This window comes from Poecilia latipinna, unplaced genomic scaffold, assembly GCF_001443285.1.
Source record: "Poecilia latipinna isolate Pla-1442-1.1 unplaced genomic scaffold, P_latipinna-1.0 Scaffold1481, whole genome shotgun sequence".
Taxonomy (NCBI): domain Eukaryota; kingdom Metazoa; phylum Chordata; class Actinopteri; order Cyprinodontiformes; family Poeciliidae; genus Poecilia; species Poecilia latipinna.
Window position 1 is genome coordinate 144,373 of NW_015114097.1, and position 21,877 is coordinate 166,249.

Here is a 21,877-nt window from a genome sequence, read left to right on the forward strand (position 1 = left end):
GACTGAAAACATTTAAGATTTATTGTATGTTTTCAGTCATACTGAACCGGAATGCTACATAAACATTGAGTGCTGACCTCTAGTGGAAAGGTAATGTAGTACACCACTGATTGCTGGTTTGGGAAACATTGTTTTTTTTTTATATATATATATATACATATGTAAGTTTGTAGGTTATAAAATACAGCTGGGTGATGATGCAAAAAGGAAATAAGACACACAGAAGGCAAAGAAAGAACACCTTGTCAGGCACATAATAAATTATGAATCAGTGGCCATCTGGCAGCTCAAAAAACAATAAAACACCAGCAACCTAAGAGGCGCATCTGGATGTATTGCGTTAACCAAATATTCAACTCAATAAACATCTTGAATTGTTTGGTTAGCATTCTGTTTGAAAACAGTAACCAGTAAATCATGTAATAAATACTAATGTGAACGTACTAAATAAACCAGCCATGAAATATGAGCAAAAGAACGATTTACAGGAATAAAAAAAAGAAAGAAAGACAGCAGAATTACATTCAGATTCATTCAAATGCTTCAAAACAGAACAACTCAAGAGTGCTTCGCATGCACAGGCTCCGGGGCCGAATCCGCCTCGACGACTTGTGCAGATACAATGCAGAACCTCCAGGTCTTTTGGAGACACACACATGCCATCAGTCTACAGATTTACATATGTTTTCCACCACTCTGTTGAAGTCGTCTGGTTGATCAGCGTAGACGTGGTGTGAGGCGTCGTCTACCAGCTGCAGAGGGGAACGGTTTGAGGGAAGCAACACAAAATACACAGCTAGTTACTGACTCACAAAGTGCCTTGCTAAAAGTATTAGTACAGTTTGAACCTCCCGCCCCATTCTGTCATTTTACAAACCTCAAACTTCAATATTTTTTGTTTGGGATTTATGAGATAGACCAAGCTATTCCTTTACTTTTCACAATTTTGCACTACCATACTCTCTCTTGATTTGTCAAATAAAACCAAAGAAAAACATTGATTTTTGCTGTTGAAACATGCAAAAGCCCAAGGGGTATGAATGAATAAATTTAGAAGGCCCATTAAGTATTGAAGCTCTCTTGCGTCCACTTACCAGCAGTTTGGTGTGGGCTTTGCCCCTAATCTCGGCTACTCTGTCACCAGATGAGCTGTCCACCCAGGATCTAGCTCCATACAGCATAGTGACGGGCATGGAGGGCGGCAGAAGATGTACTCGCTGCAGCATTGGCCTCTTAGCCCACCCTAGCGTTTCTGACATGGCCCGGAAACCTATCTCCCCACTGGGAGAAGCAGAGGAAACAAAAAAGGAACAGCATTCTTATGTGTTACATTTTTATTTGTGAAAATCGGTGATGGAAAAGGGACTTCAGGACTTTGCTCGGCCCTACCTCGGAGTCTGTGCGTTACAGTGGTAAATGTACTGCGTCATTGTGTCATCGTCAAAGAGATCCTTGAATTTCCTTTTGAAATCGGGGCGGAACCGGTTCACCAAGCCTGGGCCTGAACGAATGAAGTGCAGATACTGAGATGAGGATGGTGGAACATTTGATATAACACATAGCAGAAGCAGATTTACATTTCCACATGCGTACCCCATGGGCCTGCAGCTCTGATAACAGCCAGCGGGTTGAAGAGGGAAAGAATCGAGACGATGGCTTTTGCCCATCTGGGAATGGTGGGCCTCTTCACCGTCTCAGTGCTCTGATCCTCGCTCTGCTGGGTCTCTGGTTTGCCTCGCTCAGGGAAACCCCAGGGGTCCACCAAGATAAGGTGCGACACTCTGGAAACATATTAAAATAAAGACGCTATGCGGCTGATACGTGCATCAGCTCGTAAGCAGAGAAAGGCAGTAGTGTATCACATTGAATGGCCACTAAATGGTGCAATTTTAACTAAGTAATTTTACTTAACAGATCCTAGAATTTTTCGCACAGTGATGTTACCACAACGGACTCACACTCTCTTGCTTGATTGACTGCAAAAGACCTGCAGACAGACTCTGCGGATGGGGCCACTGAGGTTTTCAGATTCCCCAGTGAGGCTTGTACTAAATGGCCTCATCACTACTGACCCAAAAGCACAAGAAAAGTCAGCTCCAGTTAGCTCAAAACTACATCAGTAGAACAAAGTAGCCTTATCTTAAGGCTTGTGTTCTTTGGGAAACCTGGAACTTTTCAAATCAAGCATGCAGTACGTTGAGGATTCAATCATAAATCAGGAAATCCTTGGAGGAAAATGTCTAGTATTCTGTGAAGAAGGTGAATCTCTGGTGTTGTTAGACCTTCAAGCAGGGCAATCATCTCAAGGAGCCACTAAGGCTTGATTTCAGCAGAAGATACTAGAAAGAACAGCTTAGTTACCTGACTTGAACTCTTTAAAAATGTATCTGGTGGGATTTGAAAATGGTGATTGCAGCACCCAACGCCAAGAATGTCAATGAACTGGCAGGCCAGAGCAGTCTAACATTCCCCAGAAACTCTGCTATCTGGCTATGAATCATGTTTGCAGCTTGTTGGGACAGTAAAGGGTGCTCCTGTTTATTGCAAACAGCTGATAGTTTTAATATTTTGACAAACTTTGATATTTGATAATCTTAATTTACAGTGACAGTTGAATAATTATAAGCAACCACTGGCTACATACACAGTAAGCAAGATGGTAATAGAGGTAAAGCATTTTTGATGAGTACTGATGGAGAACTGCAGTAAAGAGTGCCATGTTAGGAGTCTCCATAGCAACTGATATGCTGCAGGTAGACGCTTTTCTCTCTCCTACTATCACAAAGGAAAACATGAAGAGTTTACTTGGATTTTAGATGAAACTGGTGTTTAAAATCAACACAGTAATGTTTCACCAGATATTCTTCCATGGGTTGCTCAGATATCTAATCAAAGATTCTTCTATTTATGCTGTCTTGTGAAATGTTATTGGACAGGCCTGAGGGATGTCCAATTAATACAAACCATTTGTACAAGATATAGATGGTAAGGATATCACAAATTATGCCAAACAAAGATTTTGTTAAATCGTTTTACCTGCCATAAATGTAGCTCAATCAAAGGTTGTTAACATTGGTCTGTAAACCGAATCTCAGGAAACACAGAGCCGTGGACGATTACCTGGAAGGGTGCTGAATTGCGTATGAGGTAGCCAGGTAGCCCCCCAAACTGTGCCCCAGCAGGATCATGTTCTCCAGACCAACAGCCTGCCTCCACTGCTCAATGGAGTCCACAAACTGCTCCTCTGCCTTGGCAGCGTCTGACGGGAAGCTAGGCCTCGAACTCCTGCCAAAGCCCAAAAGGTCAAAGGCGTAGACGGTCCGCGAGCGGCTCAGGGCGTCCAAGTTCCTGATCCACAGCCCTACCCCTCCTCCAAAGCCATGAACCATCACCAGGGGAGTCGTAGGTGCTGGGCGGGAAAACCAAAACAAAAAACAGGAACAGGAAGACATGCATCTTCTGTGAGCTGTTTCTTATTGTAAACTCTTGTAGTTTATGTTTTCACGCCTATTTCCTTCTTGTGAAGACTATTCAAGAATCTCGTTACCTTGTTCTGCAGATTTGGGAGTCCCCTTGTTGGTAAGAGACAGAGTCCATATGCGGTCCTGGTTTGCGAGGGTCACAAACCTGGCCCATAAATCATTCTTAATACCTGTTGAGAGGAGCAATGAAGCAGTAAACTGCATTTTCTAATCAATACTCAGTGGTTACATAATCAGCCAGCACAGTATCTGTCAATACAGTCTTACAGGCAAGAATCTTAGACTCTGTAGTCTTCAACAGGGACATGGAGGTCGGACGCCAGGAGGGCCACCAGCTCCAGAGTGAACTTGACCTAATCAAAGTAAGTGGAAAGAGAAGCATGTAAAGAATGAGGAGATTTCAGATAGCACAGGAAGCATTCAGCACATGCTGAATGCAAAATATCAATGCTTAAGGCACAAATACGGGGTTAGTCAATGCTATCACTATTTGCCTAGTATGCCCACACACATAGAGAGAGACAAGAGGGTGGGAGGAGTATTACAGAGAATCACATTTCAAAGCCACCTTGCTTTAAAATCACGTTCAAGCCACACACCCATAGCAACAACAAAGTAATATTTAAACGGCTTTGCAAAAGTCTTCTTACCCCTTTACCTTTTCCCCTGTTTTTCAAATTAAATACAATTCCAATGGGTAATATTGAAATTTTATGACAGCAGCAAAAAAACTAACAATTATGAGGTGTAAGACAAAGGATTAATTATTTGTAAAGTGTTTTACAAAACAACACTCTGAAAAGTGTGGTCATTACTCTGCTAGTTTCGAATAAAATCCAGTGAGCAAACAGCATCATGAAAACCAAGGAAGATAAGAAAGTTTAGACTGACAGGTCTAAACCTGTCAGTCTAACGTATATTGGCAACGTTAATCAGATAAGCAACCAGGAGACTCTGGAGGAGGTGCAGAGTTCCATGACTTTGTCACAAGACCTGAAAGGAGAACCATTAACTGTCCACTTTACAAAGCTTGCTCATAATAAATTACTATACTACAACGAATCTGAGCATCTTCAGTCAGAGGCTTCTTCAGATTCACTGTAATACAGACTGCTACATGAGATCTTTCCCGCCAACAGCCATCGCCACCTTCAATAACTCTGTGAAGAATCTGAATTAATGAGCTACAACATTTAACTTCCCTTTGGGATTAATAAAGTATTTTTTGAATTTGAACTGAATTCGAAGAAGACCGCCGTTGTTAATAGAAAGCTGTAAGAAGCTGGTCAGAATCATCTTCTTTTCCTTCCACTACATAGCTACGTACTACTTTGGGTTAATCTTTCACAGAAAGGGGAAAAAAACACAACTGTGAACAATATTAAGGGTTTGAATGCTTTGCCAAAGGCAACATGCATGTTCCCATAGTCTGTTATTTCTTATTAGTATTTTGTAACAAGGCAGTTCCCTATAAGGTTCATCTCACCTGTTTGCTTTAGTCTCCAATCTGAAACAAAGAGTGATGAAACTGAACTGAGGTGATTCATTCATCTCCTTGATGAACCAAACTGATTGAATAAAGGAGTCAGCCATTACCTTTTACCATATCTACTCCACCTTTACCTCTACCTCAGTTTCCTAACTTCTGTTGTAAAGATAGAAAATTGGGGAAAGGGGGAAGCCAGCAAATAGAGAATGCCAGGTGATGCCATCAGATAATAGAGGGAGAAATCTGAGGCAAAGGTAAGAGCTGCCACCTGCACCACCAATAAACAGTGCAGTTCTGTGAGTCACTGCAGATTAGTGTCAATAACCTCTGATCCCGTTTATTCATCAAAAGCTAAAGGCTTTGTCAAACATGTATGCTCTGACAATGACTGTTAACTACTATTAATAATGGAACACCACCAACACAAGGGCTCCAGATTTATAATTTCAACTTTTATACAACATCAGATCCCTGCTAAAGATCCCTGATGTTGTATAATATCAGCAACTTTTCAGATGATGTAATGTTACATTAAGCTACATGAAACCAATGAAAGTGCTCGATGTTTTAAATCTAAACTTGGAAACAGTTTCTACCACCGTGACGCATCACTCTTTTTATTCCTTAGTGACATCAACAGTTGTTTCGATACATCAATTTATTGTTGTTATTTCCAGAATAATAACAACAATGACGTTAGGCGGAATGGTACTGTTAAAGGTAAGCGAAGTTACTCACTCTGTCTCACAGTCGTTTTGGATGGGAGCTGGAGCTGGAGCAGGATCCATTGGCTGTTACATTCAGATCAAACTAAGTCACATACGAATTATCATGCGTCTTCTATGAAATGACATTAAGACCTGCCGTCTTGTTTGCCTATGTATATATGTTTTGTAACCAGTGCATTCCTACGTCATCTGACCGGGTGCAAAGATCGTCTCTTGAAGCATGCAACTGCAAGCTTTCAAGACATTGGATTGTGTCTCGTATTTTTTTGTGTCGAAAGCGTAAATGCCGTTGCGATTAAACATGAATGTAATTAAACACACAGTTACCAGTGTTTTTGTTTACCAATAATCCGTTCGGTTACAAAAGAATGGAAAAATGAAAACAATATAAAAAACAACAACCATATAACATATTTTAAATAATGTTTTGCTGTTGTTTGTGCCAAAAAAGTAGACCAGAGAAAAAAATGTATATTTAAAAGAGTGTATCTAATCTATCAGCTCATTTAAAGAGAAACACGTTAGAAATAAATCAACTACATTGTATATTGAAATGATGTTGGAGTACAACATCGTTTTGTTTCTACCTCTTTGCTCTACGTAGCTAGACGACGTAGAAGACGTAGACCCTAGACTCGCTACGTCATCGCGTATCGTGAGTGGCAAGTTGGAAACTTTGCTAGGTTTAAAATTAATTAATTTCTATAAATATAAATGTGTGATCATAAGCCATATGTTAATTGATATAATAATTGATATTGTATAAATACTGATGTTATTTACCGCTACTGATTACGAAAATCAAAACAAAACACATCCATAACGAAACACAATGTGGTTAAAATTTATTTAAACGTACCTTAAGTTTGCTATTCTGCTTTTCTAAAACCTGTTGAAACCCGTCTTGGATCTGTATTAATATAATAATACAAAAAAATATAGCAGATATATAACAGCAGCAAATGAAAGGCAAATGGAGCACCTTCATACAAAAGTAATAAACATAAAAACAAAGAAAAAACACAAAAGAGGAAGGACAAATAAAAGAAAAAAAATACTTTTTATTTTTCATAACTTTATGCAGCATAAAATTTTGATGGACTTTAAATTACTTATAAATCTTTGCAATCTTTTGTAGATTTGGTGACAGGTATCAATCGCATCGCTTGCATTTCGATCAAACTGGCACTCACAATAGGGCGGTTACGTTGACGTACTAGTTACACAGCCTAAAACGCTCCTTGATTGTCATTACGAGTTATTCGGAATATATTTGTGTAACACCGGGACCGCTTCCGGTTGGTGAGGACACGTCACTGATTGAAGTGAAGAAGAGGAGCTGTGCTAACCTCCGTCTAGATTTTTTTTGAAATAGAAAAATCATGTCGAACTCAGTGGTGTCTGTTATATCCCGGTTTCTGGAGGAGTACACCACCACGACGCCCAACAAGCTGAAAGTGGTGGACGCTTATCTGCTGTACATCCTGCTAACCGGAGCGATGCAGTTCCTCTACTGTCTCCTCGTTGGAACCTTTCCTTTCAACAGCTTTCTGTCGGGTTTCATCTCCTGCGTGGGCTCTTTTATTCTTGCAGGTAGCTGTTTCTGCAATATTTTTGTGACCTATTCGGGTCACGGAATATATAACACTTCCGCTTATAATTTTCAGGCAGTGTCGTGGCCTCTGTGGATGCTAACTGGCTAACATAGCTAAAACAAATTGCCATCTGTTTTTTGTGTTCAAATTAAGCTATTTTAGGTTTTTGAAAGATAATACAGAGAAAGTTAACCGTACAAATAACATTTTATTGGTTACCTTGCTATACTTGTATAACAAGGTGTATCCTGTATATTAAATGAGTACATCAAAATAGTCAAAGTAGTACTTTACACCTACAATGTTAGTTTGTTAGACAAACTCCTGAACAGTAAAAAAAATAATAAATCATGGCTATAGTGATGTTTCGAGCCATTTAGATACTTCAAATAAACAATAAAATTGAAAATAAATTCCAAAACACAAACCCAGTAGGTGTAAAGAGACCTCCATATATGTGCAAGTCTGTGACGCCCCAATACCAACATGAAGAGCAAAAACGATGAAATGGTGGCAAGGATAACCTTTTTAAAACGACTGAGTAAAATAAATTCTTTCTGTCCTTAATTGGAAAAAGTTAGATTACACTATGACATTTTTCTGTTGGTTAAAGTTTAAACCACTGGTCAGAATCATTTGTTTTCTGGTCTAAGGTCAGAATGGTGCAGACTTCCAATATATATGACTTAAGTGCTATACACAGCTTAACATCTTCTAAAAACTTAAAAAGGCTTGAAAGGCAGCACTGACATCACATTTTAGTCATATTAGTTTATTTTTTTCAGTCCCATAGCAGTAAATTGCCACACTTCGTAAATGTTGTAACTGTAATTTAGCAAAAGCAGAAAAAGCAGGACCAATAACAAAGGACACTAGAGGAAAGGGTAACTTTTGAAGATTGTCACCTGTCTTAACTGTAAAAGTTAAACTATAAAAAAAGATTTCGGTCATGGCCATTTTGATCCTGCATTCCCTACTGTGCCCTTCAAACCAGAAATGGTAGCAAGAGGGTTATTCCTCAACTTTTAAAAAAAAATCATTTAAAGTAAATTGTAAACAAATATACCCAATACCTTTTTGCACAGTACTAAAAAATTGTTTTGTATTATTGCAGCCTAAGCCTGACCAAGTTCATGTACTCTTGCTGCCCATCGAGCCGACCGAGCAGGTTGCTGCTGAAGTGGCCCTTCACACAATTTAGCTATCGTTCCCCTGTGTGTTTGTGCTCTGGCCTGCAGAATAGGTACCAAAATGGTTGAGTAAAACTGGCAGCCAGAATCATTTTTCTGCTGTCTGGGAATTCCTCTGTGAAGCGTAGAACCTGCACCGAATCTGCAGCTGGTGGTGAAGAGCTTTGTCTGTCACGAAGCCAAGCTCGGTCAAGACGGAGAGCAAGAAGCGCGACCAGTGCTGCAAGCTGCAGTTTAGAGATGGAGTGGACTGTGACTTTAAGAGCAAAAGCCATCTGGAAATAGTTGTTGATTTCCCAATAACTTTTTATTCCGATGGACACGGTTGCTATAACTTTTTCAAGTTGTGCAGTGGCTCAAAAACTGATCTAAAACAGATGGTGAATGGCGAAATTAATATAGATGTAAACTGGAGAAATTATCTCAAGATTAAATATAATTTTTATTTCAAATTTTTTTTCCTTCCCCCCCAGTGTGTCTTCGCATCCAGATCAATCCTCAGAACAAAGGGGATTTCCTGTCCATTTCTCCGGAGCGGGCCTTCGCCGACTTCCTGTTCGCTCACACCGTCCTGCATCTCGTCGTGATGAACTTCATCGGCTGAAACGAACGCAGATCTAATTCGCATTACCCCTTCGTGAAGGTGTTTGTTTTAGACATTTAATAAAAATAAAAATATTAAGAAGTGACTGTTTGCAGAATCTCACTAGATTTTGTAACTTGGCATGATGAAATGCCTCCAACCATGGCGATTTATTTCTCCACTGTCACAGAAACGGTTAAAGTGCCGCATTTTATTTTGCTTGGGGGGAGGTGGGGAATCTATTTTTAACTTACCAACAGCAAAGACCACATTTCTTATCTCCAAATCAACTAACTCGCGCTCTAATTTGTCCTTCCTCCCTACAGATCTCTAAAAAAGCCATCAAATCTCTTAAAGACGACAGTTCTTCAGCAGCTGATCTGGATGACAACATCCCGGCATCAATACTGAGTTACACGCTACGTCTGACTGTTGATGCAGTACAATTTTCCTAAAGCAATGATTTTGTTATGTTGACATTTGTAAAGCATTCCCTTTTTGCACTGACATAAATAAAGCAAGTGTAACGGTGACCTTGTCTCTTTGAATCGTCAGTAGAAATTATACAAGTGGAAATGAATGGAGGTCCAGATGAGAGAATTTAGGACTGGGAGAAAAAAAAACCCTCTGTCCTTGGTGTTTTTTGTTCATTAACGTAAGCCGAGTAAATGTCGCATAAATAATGATTAAAATGTGTATGTAGGTGTATGTCTGCAAAGTTTAATTATATTCTGTGTTTTCAAAGAGATCAACTCACCACAGGTTCTCTAAAGTAATCAAGTCTGCCATGGCTGTGGAGGGAGGTTGATTGACCGCTTGTGTGCTGATTTAGCCTTTTCTGAAAATCGATAATCTGTAAAAGCTCAACTTAGCTTTCTTATAAAGACTATAGAATTATATTTTGTTTTTTTGAAAACTTCAATATTAGCATAATTAAACCAAATTAACTGCACCGTCTGTCCATTTGCATTCAGTGGTAGCTCTTACTTTAGTTAAACTTAGATGTTTTTTTTTTACATCTTATGCCATCTTGCCCAATATGTTCTCCCCTCCAAACAAACCTTCAAAAAAAAAATAAAAGATCCATGCTTAGTTATCATGTGGATTTATACAGGCACATCTCATAAAGTTAGAATATTTTGAAAGATTTCACTATTTTTAAGGCATAATCATCAAAATTACAAGAAGTAAGGCTTGAAATATTACAGCCTGTATTAAATGTGTTTCACTTTGTTAAAGAGTAAAAAATTCTGTGGATTTGTTTTTGTACTATCATAATTTCTTTCAAATGTACCTGTATTTTTTCTATCGCAACAATCATAAAGTGGTAAGAAAACTTATTTTCTTGCAGTTTCTAAAAGTTGATCAAAACCAGCAAATTCAAATAATCCCCAGGTTTTACTGCCAACCCTCATGGATTTCCCACTAAATCTGCAGAAAGTGGACCTTAGTTGGTTTACTTGGCTTTCAAGCCAGTTAACACAGTCTCTTACATATAGGTGATACTGCTGGAAATCCTTAAGGTGGAGACTCGTCTACTTCTTAATGTCTAACTGAATTTTCAACAGAATTGAGTAAAAAGTTGTCATTTGCAGCACAAGAATTGCTACATTGCTCCAGAGGCTTACATACTACTTTGTCGAACTTTGTGAGAAGAGTAAACCTTGTTCACTTAGGGACAAATTATTTTTGGCGATGTGATTTGATAAAAAATTAAAACTGAAGCGTTTGGCCATGATGACAATTATTACATTTGGATAGGAAATGGAAGAGCTGGCAGCAGCACTTTGTCTGAGTGTGTTGCTGCCAAGGGACTTGGTGCGCTTCATAAAATATGAGCATGATGAACATCAGCCGTATTTCAAGGCATTAGCCTTGAAGTCAAAAAAGTTGGACACAAATGGTGCCTTCCAAACGGACAATTAGCCTTAGCATGAGATCTAATCTCAGTTGAATAGAAAAATCCATGTCCAGGTTTTAAAAGTCGTGTGTGGGGAGGCAGACAACAAACCTGACCCGGTTACTCCAGTTCTGTCAGGAGGAATGGGCCAGAACTGCAGCAAACTACTGAAGGAAGCTTCAGGAACGTCACTAAGAAAAGGTAAGCAAACTGAATTTTGATCAAGTTAACAGAATTTCACAATTTCACCAAACAATTTGTTAATGCTAGCTGATCTGTAACAGGATAAGTTTATTCTGATGTAATGTCAGACAGTGAGGAAAGTGTAGTTTACATATTTAGTTTTAGCTTTATGCAGTAAACATCATGAATAGGCCTCTTGTTAAACTGCATATATTTTTTGTTAAGTACAACTGATGTGGATAATAAGTCAGTATTTTGAATTTCCCACTGTGAACTCCCATCCCCACTAGGATGATGGAAATTGAAGTCAAGCAGCTGGAAAGACGTTCCGGCACGATGAGCATGCCATTTCAAAATAAAACATTTAAGGAATTCCAGCTTTCCACGAATCCTGCTTTCGGTGGACGACCAAAAGCAGCTCTTGTCACGCAGTTACTTCTGCCACTTTAACATGTTGCTCTCTTCCTCCAATTATTCCTGTCTTACATTCATTCCACTGCCATCTTAACACTTCCCTTTTGTCCGTTTGGCACCTACATGGTTAACATCTGGAACATCTGGATCCAGCTTTTGGTCACATGACCAGCTTGGTGGGGAAGAGACGGACACTGTAGAACCCAGATCCCAAAGTGTTTTGCGCTGGGTGGCGAGTCTGCTTAACAAACTCCAAAAGTGAAGTCAAAACATGTCGCAGCTCTCCACGATCACCCTCTTCTTGTTACCATGGATTCCAGGTATGAGTGCTGAGGTCAGAAGCTGATCCAAAAAAAAAAGAATAGAAAAGAAAACCCATTTTCAGCCGTTGATGGAGTTTAACACAAAGGATGATTAATGTCTCTGCTGTTGCCTCCTCACTTTATTATTGTGCACTTAGCAAATACTAGCGCTTTGTCAGAAGATACTCTTTGCGCTTCGCTTCACTTTATCATTTTATTCCATTTCTACATTAATCATTTTGGGGGGGAGACTGACTTGAAAGTTGTTGAAGCTGCTGTTTTCTGCTGGAAGGCACCGAGAGATTTAATGTTTTTCTAAGTCTCGCAAGCTCTCACAGTGTTTGACTGCAGGCGGTGGGTATGTTTGAGGTTGGTTTTGTTAGCCCTTTAATCCTGTGAATTATAGGAAGGATAATCCGTTTTCAGAATTACAAGTAAAGGGAAGTTAAAAAAAAAAAAAGAAGGAAGGAAGGAAGAAACTCCCATGCCACAAAGGAAACCCTTATAACAAATATGGTCAAGGCCACTTTCCCTATTCCATGCAGCAGATTAAAAAAAAAAAAAAAAAGTCCTCAAGAAATAACTTTCCTGTTCCAGCTGAACCTTCTCTGAAGATTAAACTTGTGCTCAGCATTCATCACATCCCCTTTCTGTCAGCCTTTCTCTGTAAGGTCACCACAGAGGAAGAGTTTGCCGTCCTGGAGGGGGGCTCACTCACCATCCCCTGTCACTACGAGCCCCAGTACGCCAGCTATGTGAAATACTGGTGCCAGGGGAGGACCAGGGAGTTCTGCACGTCGCTGGCTCGAACCGACGACCACCACCTGGTCGACCCGGCCGAGAAGAAAGTGAGCATTTTCGACGACCCGGTCCAGCTGGTGTTCACCGTGACCATGAAGGACCTGAAGGAGGACGAGTCGGGGTGGTACATATGCGGCGTGGAGATAGGTGGCGTGTGGAAAGCTGACGACACCACTTTTACAAAGGTTAAAGTTATACATGGTGAGCAGTGGAGGGATTTTCAACCTGTGGTCACAACCTGAACCGCACAAAAATGGGACGCCATTAATCGCTTAATTTGTTTCCGTAATTCAGTTCAAAATGGGAAACTTGTGCTTATAAATCAAGCACAGCAAGAGCGAAATAATTAATGCTTCTCTTAATTTTAATGACTCACAGTGAATAAAAAAAACCCAAACCCAGGCACTCAACAAATGGAAGGTTACATAAACGAGTCTAATTTAAATAATAATTAATAAAATAAATAAAATAAAATAATAATTAAATAATTAAATAATAATAAAATAATAAAATAATTTAATAATAAAATTAATACAATTTTTATCCACTAATTACTAAATGTATACATGAGGAGGATTGACATTTGGCTAGTCAGTCACTGACACCCTCCACAAAGAGGGTAAGCCACAAAAACCAACTGCTAATATAGATTTTGACATTGACATTTTTCTTTTTATATGCTATAAGAAAGCATAAAAATAGAAAATTGAGTGAAAGGAAAGGATCCCTGGTAAACAGTCTACCTGGTAATCCCTGGTAGACTGCTGTCAAAAATGCACCTTAAACGCCCACTGGTCTTCTTTCAACAAGGAGGCATGTGTGTTCCATGAATGCTGGTTGATGCATATTTTACACATATTACAAATTCCATTGGAAGCACTTTCTGCTATTCTGCAGTTGTAGTCATGCCCAGATATGCCTAAATTTGCCAACTAGATTAACAAATATCTAAAGTTATAGCTAATGCTTGTATGTTAAAATACACAATTTACATTTAACTTAGCACCTGCTTCAAAACAAATTACATACATGCATAATCTTTTATATCCGTAGATAAAATAATATACAAAGGGTTTGAGCACCTAGACCGAAGAGGTGTGAGTATTTTAAGGTGAAAATAAATGTTGCGTTTCATTCGGAGTTTGGAGGATGAGTGCAGAGGCACATAAACCGTCTTGCTTGAAGTCCAGTGGAAGTTTTCCACAGCCAGTGATGATTTGTGGAGCCACCTAATTTTGCCGGTGTTGGTCCACTGTGTTTTATCAAGTCCCAATCGGCACAGAGGTCTACCAGGACATTTGAGACCACATTTTGCTTCCTTCTGCTGAGAAGCTTTATGGGGATATTGATTTAATTTTCCAGTAGGACTTGGCACTGGCTCACACCACGAAGAATACCAAATACCCGTTTAATGACTGTGGCAACAGTGTTTGATTGGTGAGCAAACTGGTTTGGCTTGAATTCTATAGAAAGTGTGTGGGTACATTGATTGTCAAGAGAAGGACTCTAGACTCCAGAGCAAACAATGAAGATGGCCTGAAGGCAACTATCAAAGCAACCTGTGCTCCAGAACGACAGGCCGACTGCCTACAAGCCAGGCTGACGCAGTCATTCATGCGAAAGGAGCTCAGGCCAAGTATTGACTGCCTATAGTTTGCTGTATACAGACTCTATTTTTTTGATTTGGAAAATTACATGTCATTGGTCTTACATAATAATTCAAAACTATTGCAGACCACATTATGGGTTTTCATTAGTTGTAAGCCATAATATAAGCATTAAATAAACATTTAAAACATAAAAATAAGACCACAAGTTTGACTTTTTGAACCAAATTGCTGAAATAAATCAACAGTTGTTGTTTTTTTGTTTTGTTTTTTTAAGTAATATTGTTATTTTTATTCTCATTACTAATGTAATGCAACTAAGGGCGCTTTATTTTTATGTATTTAGTTTTTCTTCTCCATATTATACCATGCTTTTTTCCCATTTATGTACCGTATCAACTAAGACACTCCATACTATGACTACCTAAAGGACTCTTGTGATTTTTTCACACATTTTCTTTTTGTGAATGAAAGGAAAGGATCCCTGGTAAACAGTCAACCTGGTAATCCCTGGTAGACTGTTGTCAACCAGGGATTACCAGGTTGACCGTTCATCTTGTCTTAATGCCTATATTTGACTTTAAATAGACTTTTCTATGATATACTTGTATTAACAACATGTTGTCCTGATGATTTCTGCAGGCATGTCAGCTGTGAACAGCATGATGAGTGGAGCAGAGGGAAGCGCCGTCACAATCGAATGCCTCTACAGTGAGAGATACAGGCATTTGACTTTTTCTTTTGTTCCAAATACCACCGGTCCGATTTCATACCAGACCGCGAGACCAACTTGCTAAAGCACCGCCGAAAACATTTCACATTCGCACTTGACGACCAGAAATCTCTTCACTCGTGTGAGAGGAAGATCGGCTTTTGGTGACTCCCCTGTGTATGCCTGCCAACAGAGAAAGCGAGAAGAAATGGTGTCGGAGTGGCGACTGGAGATCCTGCCTGTCGACGGGTTCTGACGGGAGCTACGAAGACTCCTCCGTGGCCATCAGAGATGACAGAACTGGGGCTTTCACTGTAACCTTCAAGAAGCTGCAGATGAAAGACACGGCGTGGTACTGGTGTTCTGCCGGGCAGCAGAAGACGGCTGTGCACGTGCTGGTCACACCCCAACCCACCACCGGTAGGCAGGCATTAAAAAAAAACCCTACGACATCTGCTTTCCTTGGAAATCACTGTGTTTAATGCATATTTCAACATGTAATTCTAAGTGATAAATTATGAGCTAGAGAAGCTTTCGTTACAGCGCTTCTCTAAATGATTAATAAGCCTGGAACTTTTTCCACATTTTTCCATAAGTATGGCTACAAATGTTACTGGGCATCGTTGTGATTCTATGATACACACATAAAAGACAGCGCAATGTGGTGAAAGAGAGGAAAAAAAAATATTTTAAAAAATTCTTCTTGCAGCTGAAGCTCAAACTAATCTAAAAAAGTGTAATTAAAATTTCAGTGTAGATCCAGTTATTTATTTTCTCCTGTTAAGGCCTCAGGGTTTTGTTAGAGATATTAATTAACAAGCAGCGTAACAAACACAAAGGAACGGTAGCAAATAGGTCAGGGAGACAGTTGTGAACGATTTTGAGGCATGCTGTTGCTTTGAACACAGCTCAGTCTGTCATCTGAAAATACAGTATGGCACAAATGTGTAACCAACCAGCCTGTCCACCAAAACCGACAGGCTGGACTTCTCTTCTGGTCTGCATCCAAAATGCTACACACCGGCAATGCTCGGTTCCCTGAACATGCCATCAACCTGCGCGTGTGCTTTTCTTCAGCAGGAAAAGGGAGGAAGTTAGACAGAGTTGATGGCAAAATGGCAAAACTAAGCACAGACCAACACAGGAAAATAACCGTTTACAGGCTGCAGGGCCACAAACATAAAGCCAAGCCTATAAATCCAGAGCTAAATCCAACTGTGGCAAGTCTTTAAAACTGATCCACACGGACATTCTCCATCCAGTCTGGCTGAGCTTAAGCTAATTTGCATAGAAGAATGAACAAGAACTTCCGTTTGTAAATGTGGAAGATGACAGAACAGAAAGATAACAGAGACAAATCCCAAAATAAGTTAAACAGTAACTGGTTGCTTCAATCAACAACTCAGGTAAATGGACACCTTCCTTTCCACATCTTTGTTGGCAAAAAGTGTTGAAGGCCATCTTACTGTTTCCTTCCGGTTTGTGGATCTCCTCAACATAGAATCTATCACTTAAAATTCTAGTAAAATTAATTGAAGTTGGTGCTAATAATGTGACACGATGGGAAAATGTTATATGCTGTATTTAAGTGATCTTTGTAATCACCTTAGAGTAAAAAAAAAAATGCTAAAACCATTAAAGAAGGTAAACTGAAGGAATGGCTTTATGGGTTCAACTTGAGCATTAGTTTGGTAGCCTATCTAGTTTACTCAAATCTACGTGAATGTAATAGTAAATCTCTAGCAACATTATCATTTTTCTGACTTTAATTCCAATTTTTACCCTTAATGGTAAAACTGAGCCGTTAACTAAAAAATATATCATTCTTACTGTGGAAAATCTCATTGATGTATTCAAAAATATTTAGTGTGCAAACTTCCACAGATCACTGCATTACACAGCAATAGTATTTTCTTGAGAGGCAAAACTGAAGAAAATCACAAAAAAGCAGCTTAATTCATGTCTTCAATAGTTTGCAGCACAAGTGTTCTTTCCCAGACTAAAGAAAGGCTAAATAAGAGTCTACCCCGAGGCCTTCATATTGTCTAGGGAATATTTGCTGCTGAAAGGAAGAAAATGAAAAAAAAAAAACGCTTAGCTGTCATGTTTGGATCAGGTTTTGTGTTTGTCAAGTTTGAACTGTTCTGTTCTTGCAATCAATGAAATCCTTTCAGCTCTCGACCTGCTAAAGTGAAGCCGTGTAGCTAGCGTGCTTTGTTGGATACATCTATAGATTTTTACATGTTGCCTCTGAGGTTTTTAAAAGTCACTCGCTTACTGTTGTTTTATTGTGCTTGAGAATAGAACAGCTTACATGAGAGAACAAAAGTGGATCTGCTGCAGAGTTATTGTCTAAACCTTTACAAGGAGAAAATGGGGATTGCAAAGAATAAGCCGGATGATGCGCTCAAGCTAGCAGGCCTTTCTTAGCTTCTCTGCCATACTTATAAAGTCAACGCTCATAGACAAAAACCCTCAGAAGTGCTAGTAAATAGTTCATACCAACAATATTAACTACATTTCTTTTGTGCGGGAGCCATACTGGATAAGTCTGGGTTACTGGGAAACCTTTGCTTTTCACAGTCAGAATTCCAACTCCGGAGACCTTTTTGTTTTATAATCGGCAGTGCTTTGAATTAGACCCGCTAGTGCAAAGGTAAAGCGTCTCAAAAGTCAGATTAGAGAGATAAAGGTAAAGATAATGCATTGTTCTCACTTGTTGAAAGTTATATTTTATAAATGAACAGTCAGAAATGCCCTTGAAGTCAGAATTCCAGCTGGGAAAGTTCAACAAGCAGTCCCATATGTCCGATATGCTACTGTGCAAATGCAGTGGAAGTTGTAGGTATAAAATAATTGTGAACTTAATAGCGCTTCAACCACTTTAACGCCACTTCCATTACTTTCGTTGTTGTTGCTAGCAGTTTTTAGTACCTCAGCAATCCCACTGGATTTCCAGTTTGGAATTCCAGCTCCAGTTTGGAACCAAGTAGGAAAACTCAGATTTCTTCCTACTTTTGAAAGCAGCTGAAAGCTCCATTCGTTCTAACTTTGTTCATTTTCTCGCTATGTTTTTAATCTGGAATTATTGCTTTTTGCTAATTAATGTAATGAAATGAAGACGATTGACTGAATACAACTAATAACTTACTTTGGCAACAAAGGTTGGACAAGCTGTAAGTCGGTAACCATGGAGAACCAACGGGCTGCTTCGGCGTTGTCTGGAATTTGAAACCTCAGTACGCCGCAGTTTCGCTGACACTCATGTTTGTCGGCAGGGATTTTAAAACGACATTCATGTCTGCTAAAACAACATCAATAATGAAGAAAAGGCGGCGCCACATGGCTCAGTGGCGCACCACAGCCTCTAGTCCTTCGCGCAGCTGTCCCAGATTCAGTTTCTAGCCCCAGGCCGTCTTTCTCTCTCCTCCCTTCTTCCCGTCCATCCACACTGTTCATTAAAGACCACAAGTGGCTCAGAAACCTTTAAAAATAACAACGAGGAGAAAATAATTCACTTTAACTTCTTATTACTTTTGTAATTATTGCTACTAATGTCCATTTTGCAGCCATTAAAACGCAAAGAAGCTGCTCTTAGCATCGATATGTCATCATGTTGTGTAGCAGGAGCTTCTGCTGCAGCATATGGATTTTTTCATAACACCTGTCAAGAGTATTGATGCCACACATCGAGTTTCTATTGCGCAACAAACTCTCTTGTGCTTGGCACGCTACCTCAATTTTTCTTTTTCAATTTCTTCTTTTTTTTTTCTTGAACCTGAAATATCCGTCTAATGCCGCATTGTCTCTTGCAGTTCCACCAGTGCCGAGCCAGTCCTTCCCAGACCTGCCTCCAGCCAAACCCATCACTAAGGAGACCTGGAGCAGCCACAGGTAGGAGAAGTGAAGTGTCGCTGATTTGTGCTACGCCTTCAGTTTGAATCAAAGCGGATTGCCTCAGCAGACTCTGTATCTGCTTTTTTTATTTAGTCCCATGTTGGCATCTGTGGTGGTCTGCTCATCTGTCATTTTCCTGGCTGTCGTGGCCATATTGGCTATAAAGTTCTGGAGGCTGCACAGTAAGGCAACTCGTTTCCTTAAATGCGATTCCAATGCGCGATGATTCCATCAAACTCAGCGAACAAAGTTAAAATCTTCTCGCTGTTCATTTCCAGAGAGCGACCGGGTTCCAAGAGACGTCGAGGAGATGAGGGCGAAATTCAGCGTAAGCTCCTTTTGAACAGGCTTCTCCCTGCTGATCGAAATAAAACCCCAAACTGCTGTGCATGTGATTTATGGAGTATTGTTTTGTAATGTCTCCTACAGGGCTGCTCGAGAGAAGCAGGTGACTTTCAAAACGCAGCAGTACTTTTCCTTAACAAGGATTCCCAAGATGTGCACATGTACTGATATCTGATATTCTGCAACGTTTATTGTTACTTTCACAAACTGAATGTAATTTTTTATTATTATTTCCTTCCACTTGTCAGAGCATGCACCCTCGATGTAATTGTTTTTCTTTTTGCATTGTGCACCACATTACACGTCCATCATGTGCTGCTTTTACAAATTTGCACCGCTATCATACATGTATTCCAAAAAACACGGATGATGTTCACATTTGGTTCAAATCTGCCTCTTGTACGCAACAAATTACTCATCTATGCAATCAGTTCTCTCTGAAACTGATTCAGAAAGTTCAGAGGGTAATTAATTTAATAATTTTATTTTACCATTTTTAGCTTATTTAAAGGAAATCTTGTGATCATAATGGTCAACTTTATAATCAGTGGGGGAAAAAAACCTTTGTTGGCTTTACAGCAGCGAGCTTTTTTTTTTTAAGTGATAATAAGCATATTTTGCATGGTATTTGGAGTATTATATTTTTGGTGTTGATCCATGTCAGGACTTTGGCTGGTCCACTCCAAAATATTCAAACTACTTTCAGTGAAAAGTAGCATGTTGCTCAGCTCAGAAGATTCAAATTTCTCCCTCCCTGCAGTCAGTGACTCATAACGTATCTTCCTTGAAACAATTATCTTTCATCCAAGGTAAAAAAGTTTGGACCAGAGGGTTGTTGAGCAGGAGAATAATCCCGAAGCAACGACATAACTGCTTTTTAAATGCGTCAAGAGGCTAATTTTAAACTTTTAACAATCACTTCGTCAATACCTGAACCTCAACCCAACACCAATGCGTATAAATATTAAGTTGGAAGTTTGCCCAACAAAATCGAGTTGCTTTTGATTCATTTTGCTCACAAAATATGGACCATGGGAACCTCTGAATGAGAAAGGGTCACGGCTGCCCAACCTATGCAAATGAAATCATAACATTATTTGTAACTCTGCATTGAATATAGCTGGTTACAAATTGATCAGAGTCCCCCCCCCCCCACACACCTCATACCGACTTCATTATCAAGCTAAAAGCAAAAACAAGGGGCGGACGGCGAGAGACGGGGTGGGGAGAGTTAGTCCAGTCCATTACACAGAATTTCTTTTGCATCATGCAGACGACCTGGAGTGTGTGAGATTTTTATTTAATGAGGACGTGGCTGCAGGATGCATAATGCTACCAGGTCAGCCCCCCCCACCCCCACAGCACAGCTCTGCAGTGTGAGCCTTTGGTTCCACCCGGGATGATCTCGTTTCATATTATTACTTGGTTTGTTTAGCGTGCACGTATATGGACGCCTCATCGAGCGAATGGTTTGTTTTTTTTTTCTACCCAATCCAACACTATGGTTATATAAACTACATCATTTATCAGCAGAGAGCTGGTCGGTGTTTCAGAGCTTTTTCTCTTCCCACTCATATAAAATATACATTTTGCTAAATAAAAATGTGCATATTTGCCGTTAGAGTGTTTTTGTCATTCAGCTCCACGTATTGAACCCAGGACGGTGATCATATTTCAACAGAAAGAGGCAAGCATGAAAATAAACTAATAAACCAATAAACACTACGAGGGCTTTCTTTTTTTTTCTACTGTTGTGGGAATTTATCTTTTCGTTGTTATTGCATCCTAATTAAGTGAACAAATAACACCAGTTATGATACTGGGGTAGTTAATGAATCCTTAGACTCTGATGACAAATGGCCGCATGCAGAGTTTATTTTTTATCTTCATATGAGGAAGTTCTGAGCCTGTGCAGCTGCTGGAGGAAAAAAAAAAATACCCAAAAGGAATTTTTTTTTTAAACCGAAGGGAACGAGTTGAGGCCATTTTATCTTCTTGTCGTTAACAAGAAAGCAAGAATTCATTCAATAAAAAGACAACCAAAAACATAAGTAGCATGACCAATTAAACAAACGCAGGCACGACAAAAATAGTAGCAGATAATGGGGAAAGTTCCCTGGAGACGGACTCGTTTTCAGGAGGAAGGACCAAAATACATCCGAGCTACAAAAAGAGAAAAGAATCCTCCCTCCTTTTCATGCTTGAAGAGCCTCGTTCTCATTACCAACTGCAAACAACATGTTGGAATAGTAAATTGAACAGGCTAATGAGATTGTCAAAGGAGCCGCTGAGCAAAGGCTGCACTCGATCCTGACCAACGTAAATCAATATTTAGCTCCTCTTTGGAAAAAAAAAAATGCAAATAATAAATATTGTTTGACGGCGTGTGCACGGACATTGCCTTGCAGAAGCATCCATATCTGTTGGACCTCTGCATAGTTTCCTATGTTACAACCAGGAAGCTTTGATAGAGCATATTGGAAGTGATTAGCTGTTAAGGCTGTATGGTTTTCAAACTTACTTAGAAACATCATCCCAAAAACATGATTTATAGTTATACTCAAGTTTCCTGGGTTAGTACTTGGTAATCAGGAATCTAGCAGCTCAATTAGTAAAATCTTCATTTAACCAGGCAAAACATTAACAACA

At 39.5% G+C, this 21,877-nt stretch overlaps 3 protein-coding genes across 5 annotated transcripts; 2 read left to right on the forward strand and 1 right to left on the reverse strand.

Annotated features, from left to right (window-relative positions):
• abhd4 (abhydrolase domain containing 4, N-acyl phospholipase B) lies at positions 1-18,388 on the reverse strand. Of its 3 annotated transcripts, XM_015057654.1 has the most exons (9): positions 5,710-5,886; positions 4,969-4,989; positions 3,750-3,835; positions 3,548-3,652; positions 3,121-3,409; positions 1,594-1,781; positions 1,390-1,501; positions 1,095-1,281; positions 1-752 (listed from the first exon to the last, which is right to left on the reverse strand). In XM_015057654.1, exons 1-9 carry the CDS (start codon positions 5,757-5,759, stop codon positions 663-665), a joined length of 1,128 nt encoding a protein of 375 aa, XP_014913140.1. In that variant the 5' UTR covers positions 5,760-5,886; the 3' UTR covers positions 1-662. The 3 variants fall into 3 exon arrangements, with proteins under 3 accessions (XP_014913140.1, XP_014913142.1, XP_014913141.1); XM_015057656.1 differs by lacking the exons at positions 4,969-4,989; positions 5,710-5,886 and adding an exon at positions 18,138-18,388; XM_015057655.1 differs by lacking the exon at positions 4,969-4,989 and having other exon boundaries at positions 5,710-5,885.
• Positions 6,969-9,600, forward strand: dad1 (defender against cell death 1). The gene is made up of 3 exons (XM_015057658.1): positions 6,969-7,292; positions 8,958-9,127; positions 9,394-9,600. The coding sequence occupies exons 1-2, from the start codon at positions 7,082-7,084 to the stop codon at positions 9,086-9,088; spliced, it is 342 nt and encodes a 113-aa protein (XP_014913144.1). The 5' UTR covers positions 6,969-7,081; the 3' UTR covers positions 9,089-9,127; positions 9,394-9,600.
• pigr (polymeric immunoglobulin receptor) lies at positions 11,726-20,950 on the forward strand. The gene is made up of 8 exons (XM_015057657.1): positions 11,726-11,884; positions 12,524-12,868; positions 14,917-14,998; positions 15,180-15,406; positions 18,802-18,880; positions 18,977-19,065; positions 19,162-19,211; positions 19,313-20,950. Exons 1-8 carry the CDS (start codon positions 11,836-11,838, stop codon positions 19,394-19,396), a joined length of 1,005 nt encoding a protein of 334 aa, XP_014913143.1. The 5' UTR covers positions 11,726-11,835; the 3' UTR covers positions 19,397-20,950.
• The last annotated feature ends 927 nt before the right edge of the window (positions 20,951-21,877 follow it).